General features: G+C 40.8%; 1 protein-coding gene across 1 annotated transcript in view; it reads right to left on the bottom strand.

Moving 5' to 3' along the window:
• Positions 1-15865, bottom strand: part of LOC139740372 (uncharacterized) — a 57234-nt gene that overhangs the window by 35837 nt on the left and 5532 nt on the right. The window contains exons 6-18 of the mRNA XM_071650964.1: positions 14316-14444; positions 13077-13174; positions 12389-12486; positions 11520-11713; positions 9766-9909; positions 8285-8611; positions 7935-8063; positions 5715-6328; positions 5387-5536; positions 4542-4810; positions 2929-3096; positions 2045-2205; positions 1246-1440 (exon numbers count right to left, since the gene is read on the bottom strand). Coding sequence (XP_071507065.1) covers positions 1246-1440; positions 2045-2205; positions 2929-3096; positions 4542-4810; positions 5387-5536; positions 5715-6328; positions 7935-8063; positions 8285-8611; positions 9766-9909; positions 11520-11713; positions 12389-12486; positions 13077-13174; positions 14316-14444 — 2676 coding nt within the window. The remainder of the gene's footprint in view (positions 1-1245; positions 1441-2044; positions 2206-2928; positions 3097-4541; positions 4811-5386; positions 5537-5714; positions 6329-7934; positions 8064-8284; positions 8612-9765; positions 9910-11519; positions 11714-12388; positions 12487-13076; positions 13175-14315; positions 14445-15865) is intronic.

Here is a 15865-nt window from a genome sequence, read left to right on the forward strand (position 1 = left end):
TGAGTAATTCAGGACATGGGGCAATTTTCAGAGCAAAAATAATGCTATGAGATGAAGTGAATACACTGCAAAATGGGCTTTGTGGAAGTTTTTAAAGTTATTTCCGATATAGTCCCTCCAATGCATATCTCTGCTGGCAAATCTATCCTCATTTATGAGTAATGCAGGACATGGGGCAATTTTCAGAGCGAAAATAATGCTATGAGATGAAGTGAATACACTGCGAAATGGGCTTTGTGGAAGTTTTTTAAGTGTATCACTCTACAATCGAAGCTTTATTCACTTCATGCTACATTGCTCCCATGACAGTACAGTTCGTACACTGAAGTTGTATTAAGTCTAGTTCAGCAGTGTTGTCTGTAATCATCATGCCATCCCTTCTAATAAGAGGCAAAACACTCTCTCCCTGGATAGGACATTACTGTAAAAGTGGTTTCTTTCGCGTACAGATACTTTAGCGGTTTCCGTCGGTGCCGACTTTTTTGTGTGTGTTTAAATTCGCGGTCGGCAAAATCTTTAAATTCACAGTCGGCAAAACTGTTTTATTTTGCACATAAAAACCCTAACTATTATCCAATTATTCTTTTATTTATCAAATAGAAATTGAAATTAAATGCACGCTTACCTGAAATCCAGTCGCTCGAGTACTTTATAACATGCTTGTACCTACATTACGCGGTATTGCTGTGTGTGTTGACTATCAATACACTCAATGCGCGGAATCTTCGTGTGTGCATGTGCGCAATAGCGTTGTAACAAGCGGCGAGTTCAAAACATTTTCGCGTGATGTTAAATTCGCGGATCAACCTCAAAACGCGAAAATAAAACCACCGCGAAAGAAACCACTTTTACAGTAAATGGAGGTCCCGTGTGTGAGTTAGTGATGAGCAGGGTGCTATCCCAGTGCAGTGGTCAACCTATCCCTCCACACAAAAATAAAGTTTGCAAGAATCTTCAAGACTGAAGAAGGCAGGCTGAACCAGACAAAGAAGTGGAAGAAAGCAGCTGGGGTTCATATGGGTGAATAGAAATCTGCACCTAAAAGCTCAAGAGCCCAGGTAAGAACAGAGCACGCTGTTGTCAGGGATGATATTGAGATTTGTTGAAAAAATTGGAAATCAAAATTTTCAAGTGATTTTGATACATGAAAAAAAGCAAAATGTGTATAGAAAAAAAATCTGAAATCAGATTTAAATCTATAGAATATCATGCCTGTGTTGTAAAAGTCGTAAAGGTCTTGCTTACCTTGAGCTGGAGGGACAGGAGCGGAGTCCCTGAGGTCAGTGCGGGGGGCGTGATGCAATGGATGCCTCCCCGCATCAGCTGGGCCGACGTCGTACGGAGGACTCTCACTAGAGGGGAAGCGGAGTCTCTCACGCGGCAGTGAAAAATCTGTGATGTCCGTCAGATCGGCAATGCTGGAGGAGCTCACAAGAGCCGCTGAAACCGAAAATCATTATCATTTCTTCTTTAACCAGTTTCATACTTGTGACTCTGTACTGAAAAAAAAAACAACAACTTCTACACATTTAAAAAGATTACATTTTTTTTTACATTGCCATGAGCAAGAGACTACAAAACTACATAGGCAACCAGTTCTACATACTTCCCATAAGAAAAAAAAAATACATTTCTGCACATTGTTTCGAGCTAAAGGCTATATAACTACACAGGCATCCAATGAGGTCTAGAACAGCTCTTGCAACCCATTCATACAGCCGCCTCTTGACATGAATTAATCTTTTGAGGCATACTCATGCCATGCATCTTTATGAAATGAAACGCAGATTTGGGGGGGGGGGGAAATCCATGAGTATTGTTCAAAGTGAGGAAAACATACAAATTTCATACTGTAAACTGGGGCAGGTGTCAATCTATGGAAGATGTATGTTATAGCAAAAATCAGCTCGTCCTTAACTCGTTGAGGACGAGTCCCAAGTATACTCGGGCAATTGTCTGTGGAAAACGCGTGTTGTGGTAGAATCAGCCCGTCCTTAATGGGTTAATTGGTTTAAAATAAAACAAAGACCCACAAGAGTCCTACCTCTGGGGGCTGATCTGATTGGGGTGGACTGCCTCTGAGACAGGATGTCACGAAGAATGGCTTGCTTCTTGGCCGAGATAGGCGTGCCTCCGGGCTTGGGCGGAGACTGAACTTTGACCTCAGCTAACCGAGAAGCCAGGGCTTCTGGGTCACTTCCCATTCTGAGATGACCACAAAAAAAAAAGGGGGGAGGTTGATATGTTCACTGTTAGGTCCCATATTTCTGATGCAATACAAGTTATGTCTTCATGTGATGTCAAAACCTTCAGCAAATGCAGAAATATTAGTAGGAAACAGTTGTGAAGTTACAGGCAAATTAGACAATCCATTCAAAAGTTGGGAATTTTTGTTTTTAAGTTTTGTTTAAATCTACGTGTTGTCATACCTGGGTATTACACGCAAGTACAATAATTTTGTGATGTCATAGTACATTTGTATATACATTTCTGCATACATTGATTCCACATGCATATTTTCAAGAAAATTGACCTTTAATTTTCGACATATCACTGCTTTCCTATATTCAGTTTTACCTAAAGCCAAACAAATAGGGCACTCCTAATACAGTTTTGAATTCAAAATGCCATTTCGCATTGCATTCAAATGAATCATACTGACTACCACTTTCCTGGATTCACTATTCCAAGTAATTGATAACGATGCAGATAGCATGTGCTGAAGCTTTTATTTTAATAAGGGGTGGGAGAGACATTACTTTCTATACGTTCATCAAAAATGATACAATCAGAAACGGATTGCAACACTGGCGTGAAATAACTCTTCCCCTGAACAACATTACAAAAAGAGCATATCAAGCATGTCAAATGAGTGAGTTCCCTCAGGTCGACCTTAACACAAATGACATCACAGGTGGAAGGACTCACTTGATTTTAGGGGAGGGCAGGGCACTGAACGAGGAGGGGATGTCGTAGCGGCGAGCTTTGGTCAGCTGCTTTCTCAGATCGATCAGCTTGTTGCGCTGCGTGGACAAAATGTTGACGTGGTTCCCCACTGTCTGGTAGATGGCATCCATTGTTGGGGTGACAATTTTTCTGCACAAAAACGACAACGCCATAAACACACGTTTAATCGTAAATGTTTAAAGGACAAGTTCACCTTCATAAACATAAGGATTGAGAGAATGCAACAATATTAGTAGAACACATCAGTGAAAGTTTGAGGAAAATCGGACAATCGATGCAAAAGTTATGAATTTTTAAAATTTTTGTGTTGAAACCGCTGGATGAGGAGACTACTACAGCTTGTGAGTCATATGCGTACAACGGTATAAAGAAAATGTAAAGAAAATTCAACATATTTTCACTTTTTTCGCATAATAAAAGAGCACTTGACTTGACTCTTTCTAAAGGCAGGGGGAATAATATTATCCATAACATTTGTCGGTAACGAGTCGGGGGAATGTGTACTTTTTGCAAAAGATGAAATTTTGTGAAATTCTCTTTATATTTTCCTTATATTGTTGTACGCATGTGACATCTAAGTTATTCACACACTGCAGTAGTCTTCTCATCCAGCGGTTACTGCACAAAAACTTCAAAAATTCATAACTTTTGAACAGATTGTCCAATTTTCCTCAAACTTTCAATGATGTGTTGTACTAATATTGCTACATTCTCTCAATCCTTATGTTAATGAAGGTGAACTTGTCCTTTAAGAATAGCATACAATCGCAGACTCATTTTCCCTCTGGACTACAGGCTTTATGTTTCCCCATTACTGTAAAACAAAATATTTTAGCGGCATGAAATTTTCGCAAATTGGAGCCGATAAGAGTTTTTCACAGGAAGAAATTTTTGCGAGTTGCCTCTAACATTCAATGCATACACTGTAGACAAGAATTTTCGTGTGCACTTTAATTTCGCAAATCTTGGTTCTTGCAAAATTTGCGAAATTAAAATGCACGCTTACATTCCTCGTTTTACAGTATATGTCTCCGAAATTTTTACAATGCAACGCTTATCAAGATATTCTCTTCATTATAATCACCCTTTAGTCTAACCATGTCAAGAAACAGTAAATTATTGTATCACAAATAGAATTCTTTCAAAAGGAGTAAAAGAGTGAAAAAAAAAATCAAACTGCACCTCATCTATGACTGTTTCTGAAATATCACATTTCATACGGCAACGTGTTAATGTCAAATTTAATGACGAGAAGAGTGTACCGGAGAAACAAGAATTATGATGCTCTCCTTAAATCATACTGACATACTGTCATTAAAACTCACATAGGTCTTCAATTGCTGAGCAAGTGGACTTATGAGAAAGACACAGAAAACATGGAATATGTGTAGAAGTTTCAAACATGACAACTATTGGGAAAATAATCACACTCAAGTATTTTTGGAAACATTAAAAGTTCGTTCACAAACTAATACTCTCATCCACAAACTTATAAATAGACAGAGTACACTGAAAGTGACTGGGCATGTGAGCTTTAATCTTTTTCAGTACAATTCGATGGGATGGTTTAAAACCTTGACCGACGAGCCCCTAGTCCCTGGCTGATGTTGTCCCACTCCATGTCCAGGCGAGCGTTGGCGTCCCTGCTCCCTTTCTCCAGATTGTGGTAGAGGGAGCGGATTTCCTGGAGCTGCCTAGCTGTCTGGGGGTCCAGTCCCCGGGACCGCAGCAGCTGCAGGTAGCGGGGGTCCCGGCTCCTCTGCCTGCGGATGCGGCTCTCCTCCAGGAGGGCGAAGGCGTTGAGGAGCTTGGCCTTCAGTCCGTGGACGTCCTCGTTCTGGGACTGAGCACGGAGAGGGGATTAGAGGTATGGGGCGGGGGAAAGGAAGAGTGGGGAGGGAGACGGAAGGGGAGGGGGTGGGGTTGGGAAAGGAGAAGAGCTGTCACATTCAAAACCTCAGAGTGGACTTGTGGTGGCACAGAGGCTTCCTTAAGAATATTCCACAACATGTTCAACTTGACTTTAGTGAAAAGAGTAAACTCAGTCACAAAAAATAGCAGAATTGCGCTAGAAAATCAGACATGAATTAAGAAAGTTATGGAGTTCTAAAACATCATGTTTTCATAAGTCCAGATGGAATGGCAGACCGACCAGCTGACCAACCAACCGACCAACTAACAGACCAGCCACACAGTTCCTATAACCTCATACACATTTGTGTGGGTGGAGGTATAAAGATGTCCCCTCCACCCCCCCCCCCCCCCAGAAAAAAAAAAAAAAATAAATAAATAAATAAAGCCAAGGTAACAGATTACCAGCTCAATTTCCATCACTTTTGAATTCTCAGCTTATAAAGGTAAATTACTTTTTTTTTTCTTTCTTTGACACCGGGAATACAATGAGAAGTTAATTTCTCACCTTAGTACAATCCAGCACTTCTACTTTGAATTCAGCAAGGTCGTCGACCCCTTTGCAGATGTTTGCACGGTCACTGGTTGATCCTACCATGTGGCTGCCAGTAGAAGCCCTTGCTTTCAGCTCTGTAAGTTCCTTAATGAAGAGCTCAATCTATTGACAAAACAAACACAGAAATATACAAAAGAATTACCTGAAGCTCCTATTGAAGAGCTCCTATTGGAGTTACCATCTTCGTTGGGTTAGGGATCCATTTTAATATTGGCGCACTGGAACATACAAACAGTAGAGGAAGCTCTAGGCTTGCGTCACACAAGACAATCAGACTCACCTCTTCGCGGATGTTTGAGATCAGGGCAGCATCAACTGGCTTGGCACTTGCTATGGGGGTAGAAGCTGCGGAGATGCCCTTGGAGCTGATCCCAGCTCTAGTGGCAGTGGGTGTTTGCTGGCTGGCAGGGCTCGCTGCGGGAGACTGTGGTGCTACCTGATGTACCAAGGGTTCACTTGCTGCCTTGGCTGCAGGGTAAGAGGGTGGGGCAGGCTGTGCCGGAGGTGCCAATTTCTGGAGTGGTGCTGCAGCAGCGGCTGGTGCCACTGCATTGGGAGGGCCCTGGGCTGACAGCCGGGAGAAACTCGGCATGGCAGTGGCCATGGGGGCCATAGCATTAGGTGGCCCCGATGGTACGACTGATGGGGCACCGGGGGCCACCGCGTTAGGGGGACCTTTGAAGGCGGCACTCTGCTGTACCAGGGCTGCCACGCCGGGTGGCTGGGTAGCTTTGGCAGCGGGAGGAGGCTGGGCTGGAGTGACCTGCTTGGCTCCCTGGGGCATGGCTGGTGGCTGAGATACAGTTGTGGTGACCGTTGCACTGGCCACTGGCTTGGACAGTGCTATAAATGCATTGCCTGGAGGGGCTGCTGAAGAGCCAGCAGCTGAGGCACCTGTTGGATATGTCAATTTGCAAGTCAAATACCACATATTCCAAAAAAAAATTACAGTGGGAACCTCCGCAATGATAACTTTAAAACTAGTGAATTAATCCAAACACAACTTCAGGGTTTGAAACTATATTTTATTACCCACATCTTACAGAAAACCCCATCCGATTTGCTTCAGTGGTCAAAGAGAAATGAGGATTTTTGTAGAGTTTTAATATGTCAGGAATCCCTTCCCTCCAAGTTCTGCCCATTGTGTTCACACATTAATATGCAGTTTCAAGAGCAAGCAATTGCTATATTTGGAAGAATCAGACCCATGACATGCAGCAAAATGATCCACGTTTCTCTGTGACCGCTTAGTCAAATTTAATGGGGTTTTCTGCAAAATATAGGTAAATTGTTACAATTTTAGACCCTGAAATAGCATTTGGACAGTTTAATCATATTGGAAGATATCAGTGCGAAAATCTGATTGTAATTTGTAGGGGGACATACATACTGTAGAACTGTATTTTAAAACTCCTATTGTGTAGAATGCAACAAACTCATACACCATGGCTTGCCAATACTCACACATCAAATTTAGGAACGTTCTGAGGAGAAATCACAGAGATACTCACACCTCACATGTCTCTCAAAGGAGGAATATCATTTCACAACCAGGAATGCATTAACATTACTTTGTTAGGTAATGGAAAAGGTAAATGGCAAGTTCTCAAGAACCCCATGCAGGATACCGAGACTTGGCAGCACTGGAAAAATTATCAATAGTCTCTCGTGTCATAATCCCACCACTTCTTAGAAATAGTGGTATTAAGTTCATAAATAACATTAATTGGTAGCATTTTAAGATATTTAAGATATTTTTATAAATATTATGGGAAGACGTAAGTGCATATAATATACACAATAACTTCAAAATGACATAGAATTAACGTAGGAATTATCTTAGAAAAGGTAAAATGTTAGAAACACACCACCAACCACTCATTGTCATCTGCAACACCACTGACACTATCTGGTAAGACACACTAAATCAAAGTTCAAGAGACGCTCATAAAAGCAGTGTCAAGAAAAAGGGAAAAGTATCAATGCCTCAAACTTAATTTGAATGCAGATAGACAATTTCTTGCTATGTTTACCTAATTAAATTGAACAGTTGATGTGCATACGTGTATGCTTGTTCATGCGTTCCGAATTATGGGGCTCTGACACTATGGAAAATGACAGAAATATAAATGCGATGAGGTTTCAACCCTATGTTTAAAACTGCTGATCACAAATCATGCAAATGACCAACTTTGCGGCAAACGAAGACAATACTTCTTTACGAACACTTTGCCACTGTATCAAACACTTGCAAAGCAGGGCTTGTCATTAGTGGTGGCCCAATGGCCCCGGGCCACTAAAAGTCGGCATAGGGCCACCAAATCTATCTTTTGGTGGCCAATCTTGTAACTAAGATTAAAAATGGATTGTTACTTTTGCTTTTGTTTCGGGCCACTACATATCTTTTCAGGCCACTAAAATTCCAGATTTAAAGATTTTAGTGGCCCAAGCAGGCCAACAGACACAAAAATTAGTGTCGAGCCTTGCAAAATGTTCTTACCTTTGAAGCTGAAACCGGCAGAGGTTTGGCCTATCTGGGGCGTGGCTGCAGGACCAGATAACCCTCCTTTGAAGCCACTCACTTGGGCGGGGCCACTCTGGGCTGACGTGAAGCTAAAGCCACCTGATCCTGCAGATGAAAATGGAGAAACTTGAGAGGTTTGCTGTGTTTAGGGGAGTCTTGTGGTTTCACTAAACATTCTCCTGGAAAATCCTCTGGATTGAGGAACGTCCACAAGACAAACTGAACAGCAGTTACACAATAATTGCATGGTATGTAATTCAATCATTTTTCAAACACATAAGAACAATAAAATGCAATTTACAATTAAGAAAGCACTCTTTGCCTACCAAATGTTGATGACTGGTTGCTTCCAAATGACGGCGTTGACGATGCCGATGCCGATGGGACCACTGCAGAAGATGGCGGCATGAATTGGAATGCCTGGGACTGGCCCGCAGCCATGGATGGGGACCCAAATTGAAAGGCCTGGGTTGCAGCTTGGGACCCAAAGGAGAACGGTCCTGCTGCACCACCAGAGGAGCCGAAAGCGACAGGGGGCGCAGCTGAAGGGGGCTGGGTAGTGTTTGGGGGCCTCCCCACCGCCTGGGTGGGCCCAGCGGCTACCTGCTGAGTGGGGATCACCTTTGGCTGAGAAGTTGTAGCTGGGCCTGCTCCTATCAAATATCAAATATCGTAGATTAATGGGGGAAAAACATGGTTTGTTGGAAACCGGAAGCTATTAGTTTAATAAAAAGTCACTGAAAGTATCACATTTATGCTCCTAAATTCAAAGAGATGTCAACAACCAGTGCAACTGCATTTTAACAGCATGGTACACTTTTGTTGAACAAATGGAAAATCTTGCATTTATATACAAAACTAATAATTGTCAACTGCATTATCATATACAACCCTCACCTGAGAATATGAAGTTGAAAAGACCATAGATTTTGTCATGACCCTTTCTTTTATATCTTTCCTCTTTGAGAGGACTGAATAGTGTAATCTAATCCACACTCTCATCCCATATTGGGGGAAAAAACAACAACAAAAACACACACACATATCCGATCAACTCTTTTAAACAGCATGGAATCAATTGAAATGCATAATCCACACATATATTCCAAGAGTGAGGGTGGTATTCTGAAATCCTTCTTAGGAAGAAATTTCTTCCTAAGTCAGGATTTTTTCTAAGTGCTATTCTGAAAATCTTCCTACGTTTCTTCCTAAGTATCTTCTTAAGTTTTTTCCTAAACTTAGGGAGAGACTTAGGAAGATATGCAAGTGAGGATGAGATATGCAAATTTCTGACTTAGGAAGAAGTTGGTATTCTACAATGCACTTAGAAAAGAATTTTAGGAAGATGTTGAGGAAAGCCCCATCCTTGTCCTAAGTACGTTGTTAAGATACAGCAAGCTGCAAAACATTGTGACAGACGCTCGTCATTCACTGCGTGCAACATGTACTTTTACGCGCGAAATGGGCATGAGAAAGGGTACATGCCGCACTCACATGTATTCAACCCTACATCATAATAATATGCAATTGTCATTGGTTGGTGCCTTACGATACGGCATTTTGTATTGGCAAAAGAAAGGACGTGGGCAAGTTCCTAGGAAGAAATTTCAGAATACCAATTCTGTCTTTCCTAGACACTTCCTAAGTCTCTGACTTAGGAAGAAACTTAGGAAGATTTTCAGAATACCACCCCAGGTGATTTTAATGGCAATATCATCAACAATGCTCTCACATGTTGCAGAAGGGGGAAAAATGTGTGTGGTCTTCCTTACTGAAAACACAACAACAAACAAACCGACCCTCTCACCTGTCACAACTGGTCCTGTTGGAAATGGTTGCAGCGGCTTAGTGTTGCCCTCCTTGTCCTCTAAGTTGACCACATAGAAAGGGCACAGGAGACCCTCGGTGGACAATACCATTACAATGGGTGCGGGTGGCAGAGTGTGAGTCTCTGAGAGGGACAAACATTTGGTTTAATTCATCGGACCATCATCTAATCTGGGCTTCATCTCGGCATATATCCGAATCCAATTGTGCAATACTCAGAAATAAGAACATGATGGCACAACTTTGAATGCCACACACTGTGCACATGGTGTTGAGTTTACCATATTACAACTACACAAAGTGCTGCAATAAATTTTCAAATTTTCTCCCTCTGTCAACCAGACTACATGATGGTTAAAATCTGGGTAGCCATATCTCTTTTTATTTTGCGAGTCACAGCTCATGCATGTAAACTCATGGTACCCATATCTCTTTTTATTTTGCGTCATTTCACTTATAATACCCTATAATGTAAAGATCTATTTTTGCTCATCGATAATCTGAAGCCACTAATATGGATGCTATGGCCTGGAACAGTAAGTACATGCCATAGATTTGCACACCAAACACACATGCCTGAACAAACTTAAAGGGTAATGTACATCTTGTATACCTGCATTCAAACCATTACCATAGGACTGACATACAAGCCCTGAAGGATGGGGTATTGCTAAAGAATACTACTGTGCAAGCTGTTACTTTCGTGAGGGTTTAATTTTGGCAAATTCTGCAAATCACAGTTGCATCGGGAATTTAACAACATGCGAAAATGTCACCATGCACTAGGGTAATATTGCATTTAAGACAGCATTGGTGTCAATTCGCGGAACAATATCTGTTAAAAGTGTCTGTGACATCATTTGCAAAAACATCTGTACACGAAAATAACAGCTTAAACAGTATGCACACGCAAAAAAATGTAGACAGAATGGAATCAAGAGGCATCTGAGCTCTTGATTTCAGCAGAATCTTTGTCAGTGGCAAAATGATATACACAGAAAGGGAACATACGCTTGTATGGACTCATGACACAACATTTGCTCCTATGGCAATTGCTCCAGTCTTATTTTCTCTAAGGACATTAGGGTTAGGGTTAGGGTCGTGATAGGGTTTTAGATTTAGTTTGATGTGAGAATTAGGATTAGGGTTGGGGTTATGTTCGTGGGTAGAATTCATGTTTGGCTTTAGCACGCAGATATTTCATGGGAGCAAATCATCACAGGAACAAATGTCAAGGAACCCATATGGGCCAATCACTGTCACTCTCACTATTCTGTGTCCCAGGCCGATCCTAGTAGGTGCATGTTGTGTAGTTGTGTGTCTGTGGTGCATGTAAGTGCATATTTGCTTTCTGTATTCGTCATTTTGCCTCCGCTGAAGATTCTGCTTGGATTGATATCTAAATCCCCTTTTGACTCAATCTTACTCCATTGGCTTGCTTGTATTGGATAAGCAGTTTTCGGCGGCTTTTTTTTTCTGCCAAAAGTGTAGACAGGTGTAGGGCAAGTGTAGACACGTGTAGGGTTAGTGTAGATCAGTGTAGGGTAAGTGTAGACATGTGTAGGGTTAGTGTAGATCAGTGTAGGGTAAGTGTAGACAAGTGTAGAATAAGTGTAGATAAGTGAAGGGTTAGTGCAGATCAGTGTAGGTTAAGTGTAGACAAGTGTACGGTTAGTGTAGATCAGTGTAGGGTAAGTGTAGGCAAGTGTAGGGTTAACGTAGTGGGCAACTCACGGATGGTGACATTGACTTGCGAGGTGTAGTCCACTGCCATTCCCATGGGCATGGTGTCTTCGTGGTCACAGAGGGGCATCTCCACTCGGGCGTCGTCGTGTAGCGTCCAGATTTCCCACAATTCCTTGTTCTCCTGCTGCCGTCCCAGCACAACGCCCTCGATGGAGTTACTGGAGCATGCTATTGTAAAGGCCCTGCAGAGGAATCAAGAGTCAAGTCTGTTTAACCCATTGAAGACCAGCTGATTTTGCTACAACGTACATTTCCCATAGACACTTACCCGAATATACTTGGAACTCGTCCTCAACAGATTAAATGGAAATTCCAGATCGATTGAAAATTTGTATGAAAAGAAAGAGTACAATCTTATGAGCATAACAGTGAAATTTTATCAAATCGGGGAAAAAAATTACAGGGGTTATGAAATTGTACAATTTCGCTAATATTTTGCAAAACAGCTATTTTTTTTTTCTGCTATAAAAGTGTAAAACATCATGTTATTCCTGGCTGAATAAATTTAAAATGATGATCAGTCACACACATTAGGATTTGAGACTGGGGCACAACTGCATATTGAACAAAAAAAAGAAGAAGAAGAAAAGTCCAAGATTTTGTGTAATCAATTAATCACTCCACCACAAACAAAGATATACATGTATCAGTAGAGCTAAACAAGGACACATTAGCAGAGCTACTTGCTGCCCTCTCTGCCTCTAAAAAATATGTAACAATGAAATGATGTAGATATATAACATAATTTTCAAACATGATCTTCCAATGCTAGCAGTCAGGTGACACAATCTGAGTCACATGACACAATTTGATTTACATGACGCATGGAATGGACTACAATGGGACACCAGTCTTACCATTTATCCATGTAGTGCATGTAATAGTAGGCAGCCCTCTCCTCACAGCTCCCAAAACATATGTCCTCAAAGTTGACGTAAGTGACCGGTCTCTCTTTCTGCAAGGGATGAACACAACATCACTTCCTGGAGGTGACTGCAAGGCAGCTGCAGGCATGTGAGGGGTCTTCAAAGACCCCTCACAAAACATAGCATCGCCTGAAGAATGGAACTTTTGTTTATAACTGAAGTCTAGAATGACAATATCTGATTTGTTTGTTTTTATGTGCTTGATAATGTTCACGATGTAGTGGTTTTTTTTAAGAGTTGTGGCCCAAAATGTACTAGTAGTCAGATCAGTATCTCATTTTTCATGATTATGCTGGACATGGTGTGGAAAGTAGCACTGATCTCTGAGGTGTGTTGGGCAAAGTATGAATTTGATGGCAATACAATGGCAAAACAGGTCATACGGACACAACTTATGTTTAAATCTCTCCATCCTATCACAGAAAATATGCAAAGTATATCGCTCAAAGACAATAATATGGTAACTACTATTCTCCAGCAAAAAGAAATGAAATATTTGTACACGAGGAGTTCACCTTAAAAATTTGTGACAGTGTCAATACAACCCCACTTCATCCCAAAACTTTACTATCCCAAACTCCTCTTCTCTCCTCATGGCCCACATCTAGTTATGACTTACCGGTGCGTGCACCACAGCAACATTCGGCTGCAGTGACTCCTCTGCGTCGATGTAAGCCACAATGAACATGTATGTTGAGAGCCACTGGATGTCCACAACTAGAGAGATAAAAAGTCAGAGTTTTAGTTTCATTGGTACGCCCACGCTGGAGTGTCTAGCACATCAGCATAAATTAGTGCTACAGCTTTCAAATGCTTGCAAATAGTCGAAAGAAATAGGGTAAGCAATATCAGCTCCTTTTTATTCGAGTACTCTTCATCATTTTAGGAAAAACATATAATGCCTCCAGAACCTCTTAGAATGAAGGCACAAATATATCACTACCGAGCCCTATCAATACAGATTTCAACAGAAAGCCTAGCCAGGGCAAACTTAAAATCAGAGTCTTCTGTTAGCTAATGCTGCTAAAAACATTACAGTGAATGAAATAAGATCAATAGAACAAGGTTGATGAGAGGGACAGATTACAAAAGAAAAGTTGGGAGGGGGAGCACATAAAAGAATGTAGAATGTAACAAGTCATACAATATATCAAAAGAATCTGCCCAAGGTCAGGATTTAATCTGAGTTCTTTTTTTTTTTTATTACTCTGTCCAAATCCAACTTTTCAGACTTTCTGCCATTCAAATGCACTGAAACGTTCACAGTTCAAATCACTTCAGAGTTCTTTTCATAAGTGTCAGATTTTTTTCAGACATTTGTCTACAAGTACTTTCACACCCCTACCATTTCCAGATAGCACACACAACAAGTTGGAGAGCTACTAAAAATTTGTAAAGACTTGTCACCAGGATGTCACAAACATAAATTCTCTTCAAGGGATCTTATAGTTCTGTTTGAGACCCAACTTCAGGTTTTACATTATTTGGTGAGATAATGAGAAGCCCCTAATGAAATGTGAAAGAGCATGTAATTCCACGAGGAATTCAACATTTATTTCATGAGAATTGATTTTGAAATGGCTGAGATATCAAAAACAGAGTGATCCTAATAAAAGGTTGGTCCCACCTTTTTTTAAACAATTGCTTTCTTTTAATTTGTTTTTGAATGTCTCAGCCAATTCAAGACCGATTTTCATCAGATAAACTCTTAGAATGGTGATGTTCAGTATTATTTCATAACTGGTTTCTTGGTATCTCGCAAAAAGTTAAAAGCCCAATCCTGATCTCCAGCAATATGATACCATCCCTTTAATTGACATAATGGTGAAAAAACAAAAACAAACTGCAGGACACAAACCTTTAACCGCTTCTTGAGTGAAGTCCGGTGCTTTGATTGCTTTTTTCAGTTCCATGGCATGGTTAAACTGCTTCAGCTCTCCCTGGGCAGTTCCCACCACAACCTGTTTACCCTTGGGACTCCAACACACTGCCAAGACAGGAAAAAAAAAAGGTGTTAATCCAGTGAACAACTGAGGTAATCACGTAGTTTCAAGCTTCATGAATATGTGGCGGAAGAATGGTAACCAATCAAATGATTGGAAAGCTTCAAGTGATCTGAGTTTCTATGCAACATCATGTGCCGATAATTAAGCTTGATTTTGTGTGTCAACATGTCACTTGTATGACTACAAGTTCATGTGAGTAAAGCACAGAGTACAAAATAACTGCATGCTTTCATTTTTTTATCAGGTGTAAGTAACACAGATAATAAAGAAATGGACAAAAAATAAACACTGCAAAATATCTCATGTTAACAGCATTGTTTAGAGCTTAAATCAATGAGGCAATGACAAATATTGCCAACACAGCTGTCATTACACTCAACAAATGACAGATCAGGCAAAATTTGGGACCCTTGAGTAACAACTGGTTTTCTCACTCCAGCCATCCAAAGAAAATTTGCTGATTTTCACAAGAGACAACATTATGTCTCTCCATATTCCAGAATAATGATTACAGATATGTTTTCTACATTATCAACATGCGGAGGGTCTGGGTAAATATTTGTTTACTACCGGTAAGTTCATTTACTAAACAAAGAAACAGACATAGAGATAGTATCTGGTATGCAAAAAACATACACTTGCTTCAAGAAAACATACCCTGGTACATACAATGTAATTTGCCACACTTCAAAACTCATATAATCTGTAGCACTGAAAAAAAAGACAGAGAGAAGGGCAGAACGAGAGTATGAGCATAGCTTGGTAATTCCACACACACACACAAAACCAGCAACCAACCAACCAACCAAACAAACAAACAAACATACACATCGCACAAAGGTGCGTCATGGAAACCGATCATCTGCTGATATTTCATTGTCTTTCATTCAGGAAATATTGAAACTAATTAGGATTTCATTAAAATCAAGTGGTTCATCAAAGTTTGTGTGTCCCTTTTGGAAACCTGAAAACTAGATTCCTGTCATAAGCTGGTATGTTGTAGAGGCAGGCAATTCAAATCTTTCCTCAGAATGATAAAACTGCAAACTTCTTTATGATGGAGGGAGAAACAATATTATAAATTTCAAGTGAACTTATTTGGACTCAGAAAAAATTCCAACTGTTATTCTTGGTACAAGAGGGGAGCGTATTCTCACATGACATGGCGTTAATTTTTCATTTTCTTTTTTAAAAACTCTCGAGGTGTATAACCTTAACCCTAACCAGGCCGGGCTTTTTTGGGTGTTCTGTGGCCGGGGAGGGGTTGATTCAACCCTCCCCCTCGAGATCTCGGCCGTCGATCGCGCAATCGCCATGAAATTTGGCACGTGCATTACTTGTGGCGTAATCTACCAAGCTATACAAAAAGAAATGGAAATTTTCGTCATAATAATTAATTATG

This window comes from Diadema antillarum, unplaced genomic scaffold (assembly GCF_040938485.1).
Source record: "Diadema antillarum isolate AM-2024a unplaced genomic scaffold, OU_Dant_1.0 seq00000850_RagTag, whole genome shotgun sequence".
Classification (NCBI taxonomy): domain Eukaryota; kingdom Metazoa; phylum Echinodermata; class Echinoidea; order Diadematoida; family Diadematidae; genus Diadema; species Diadema antillarum.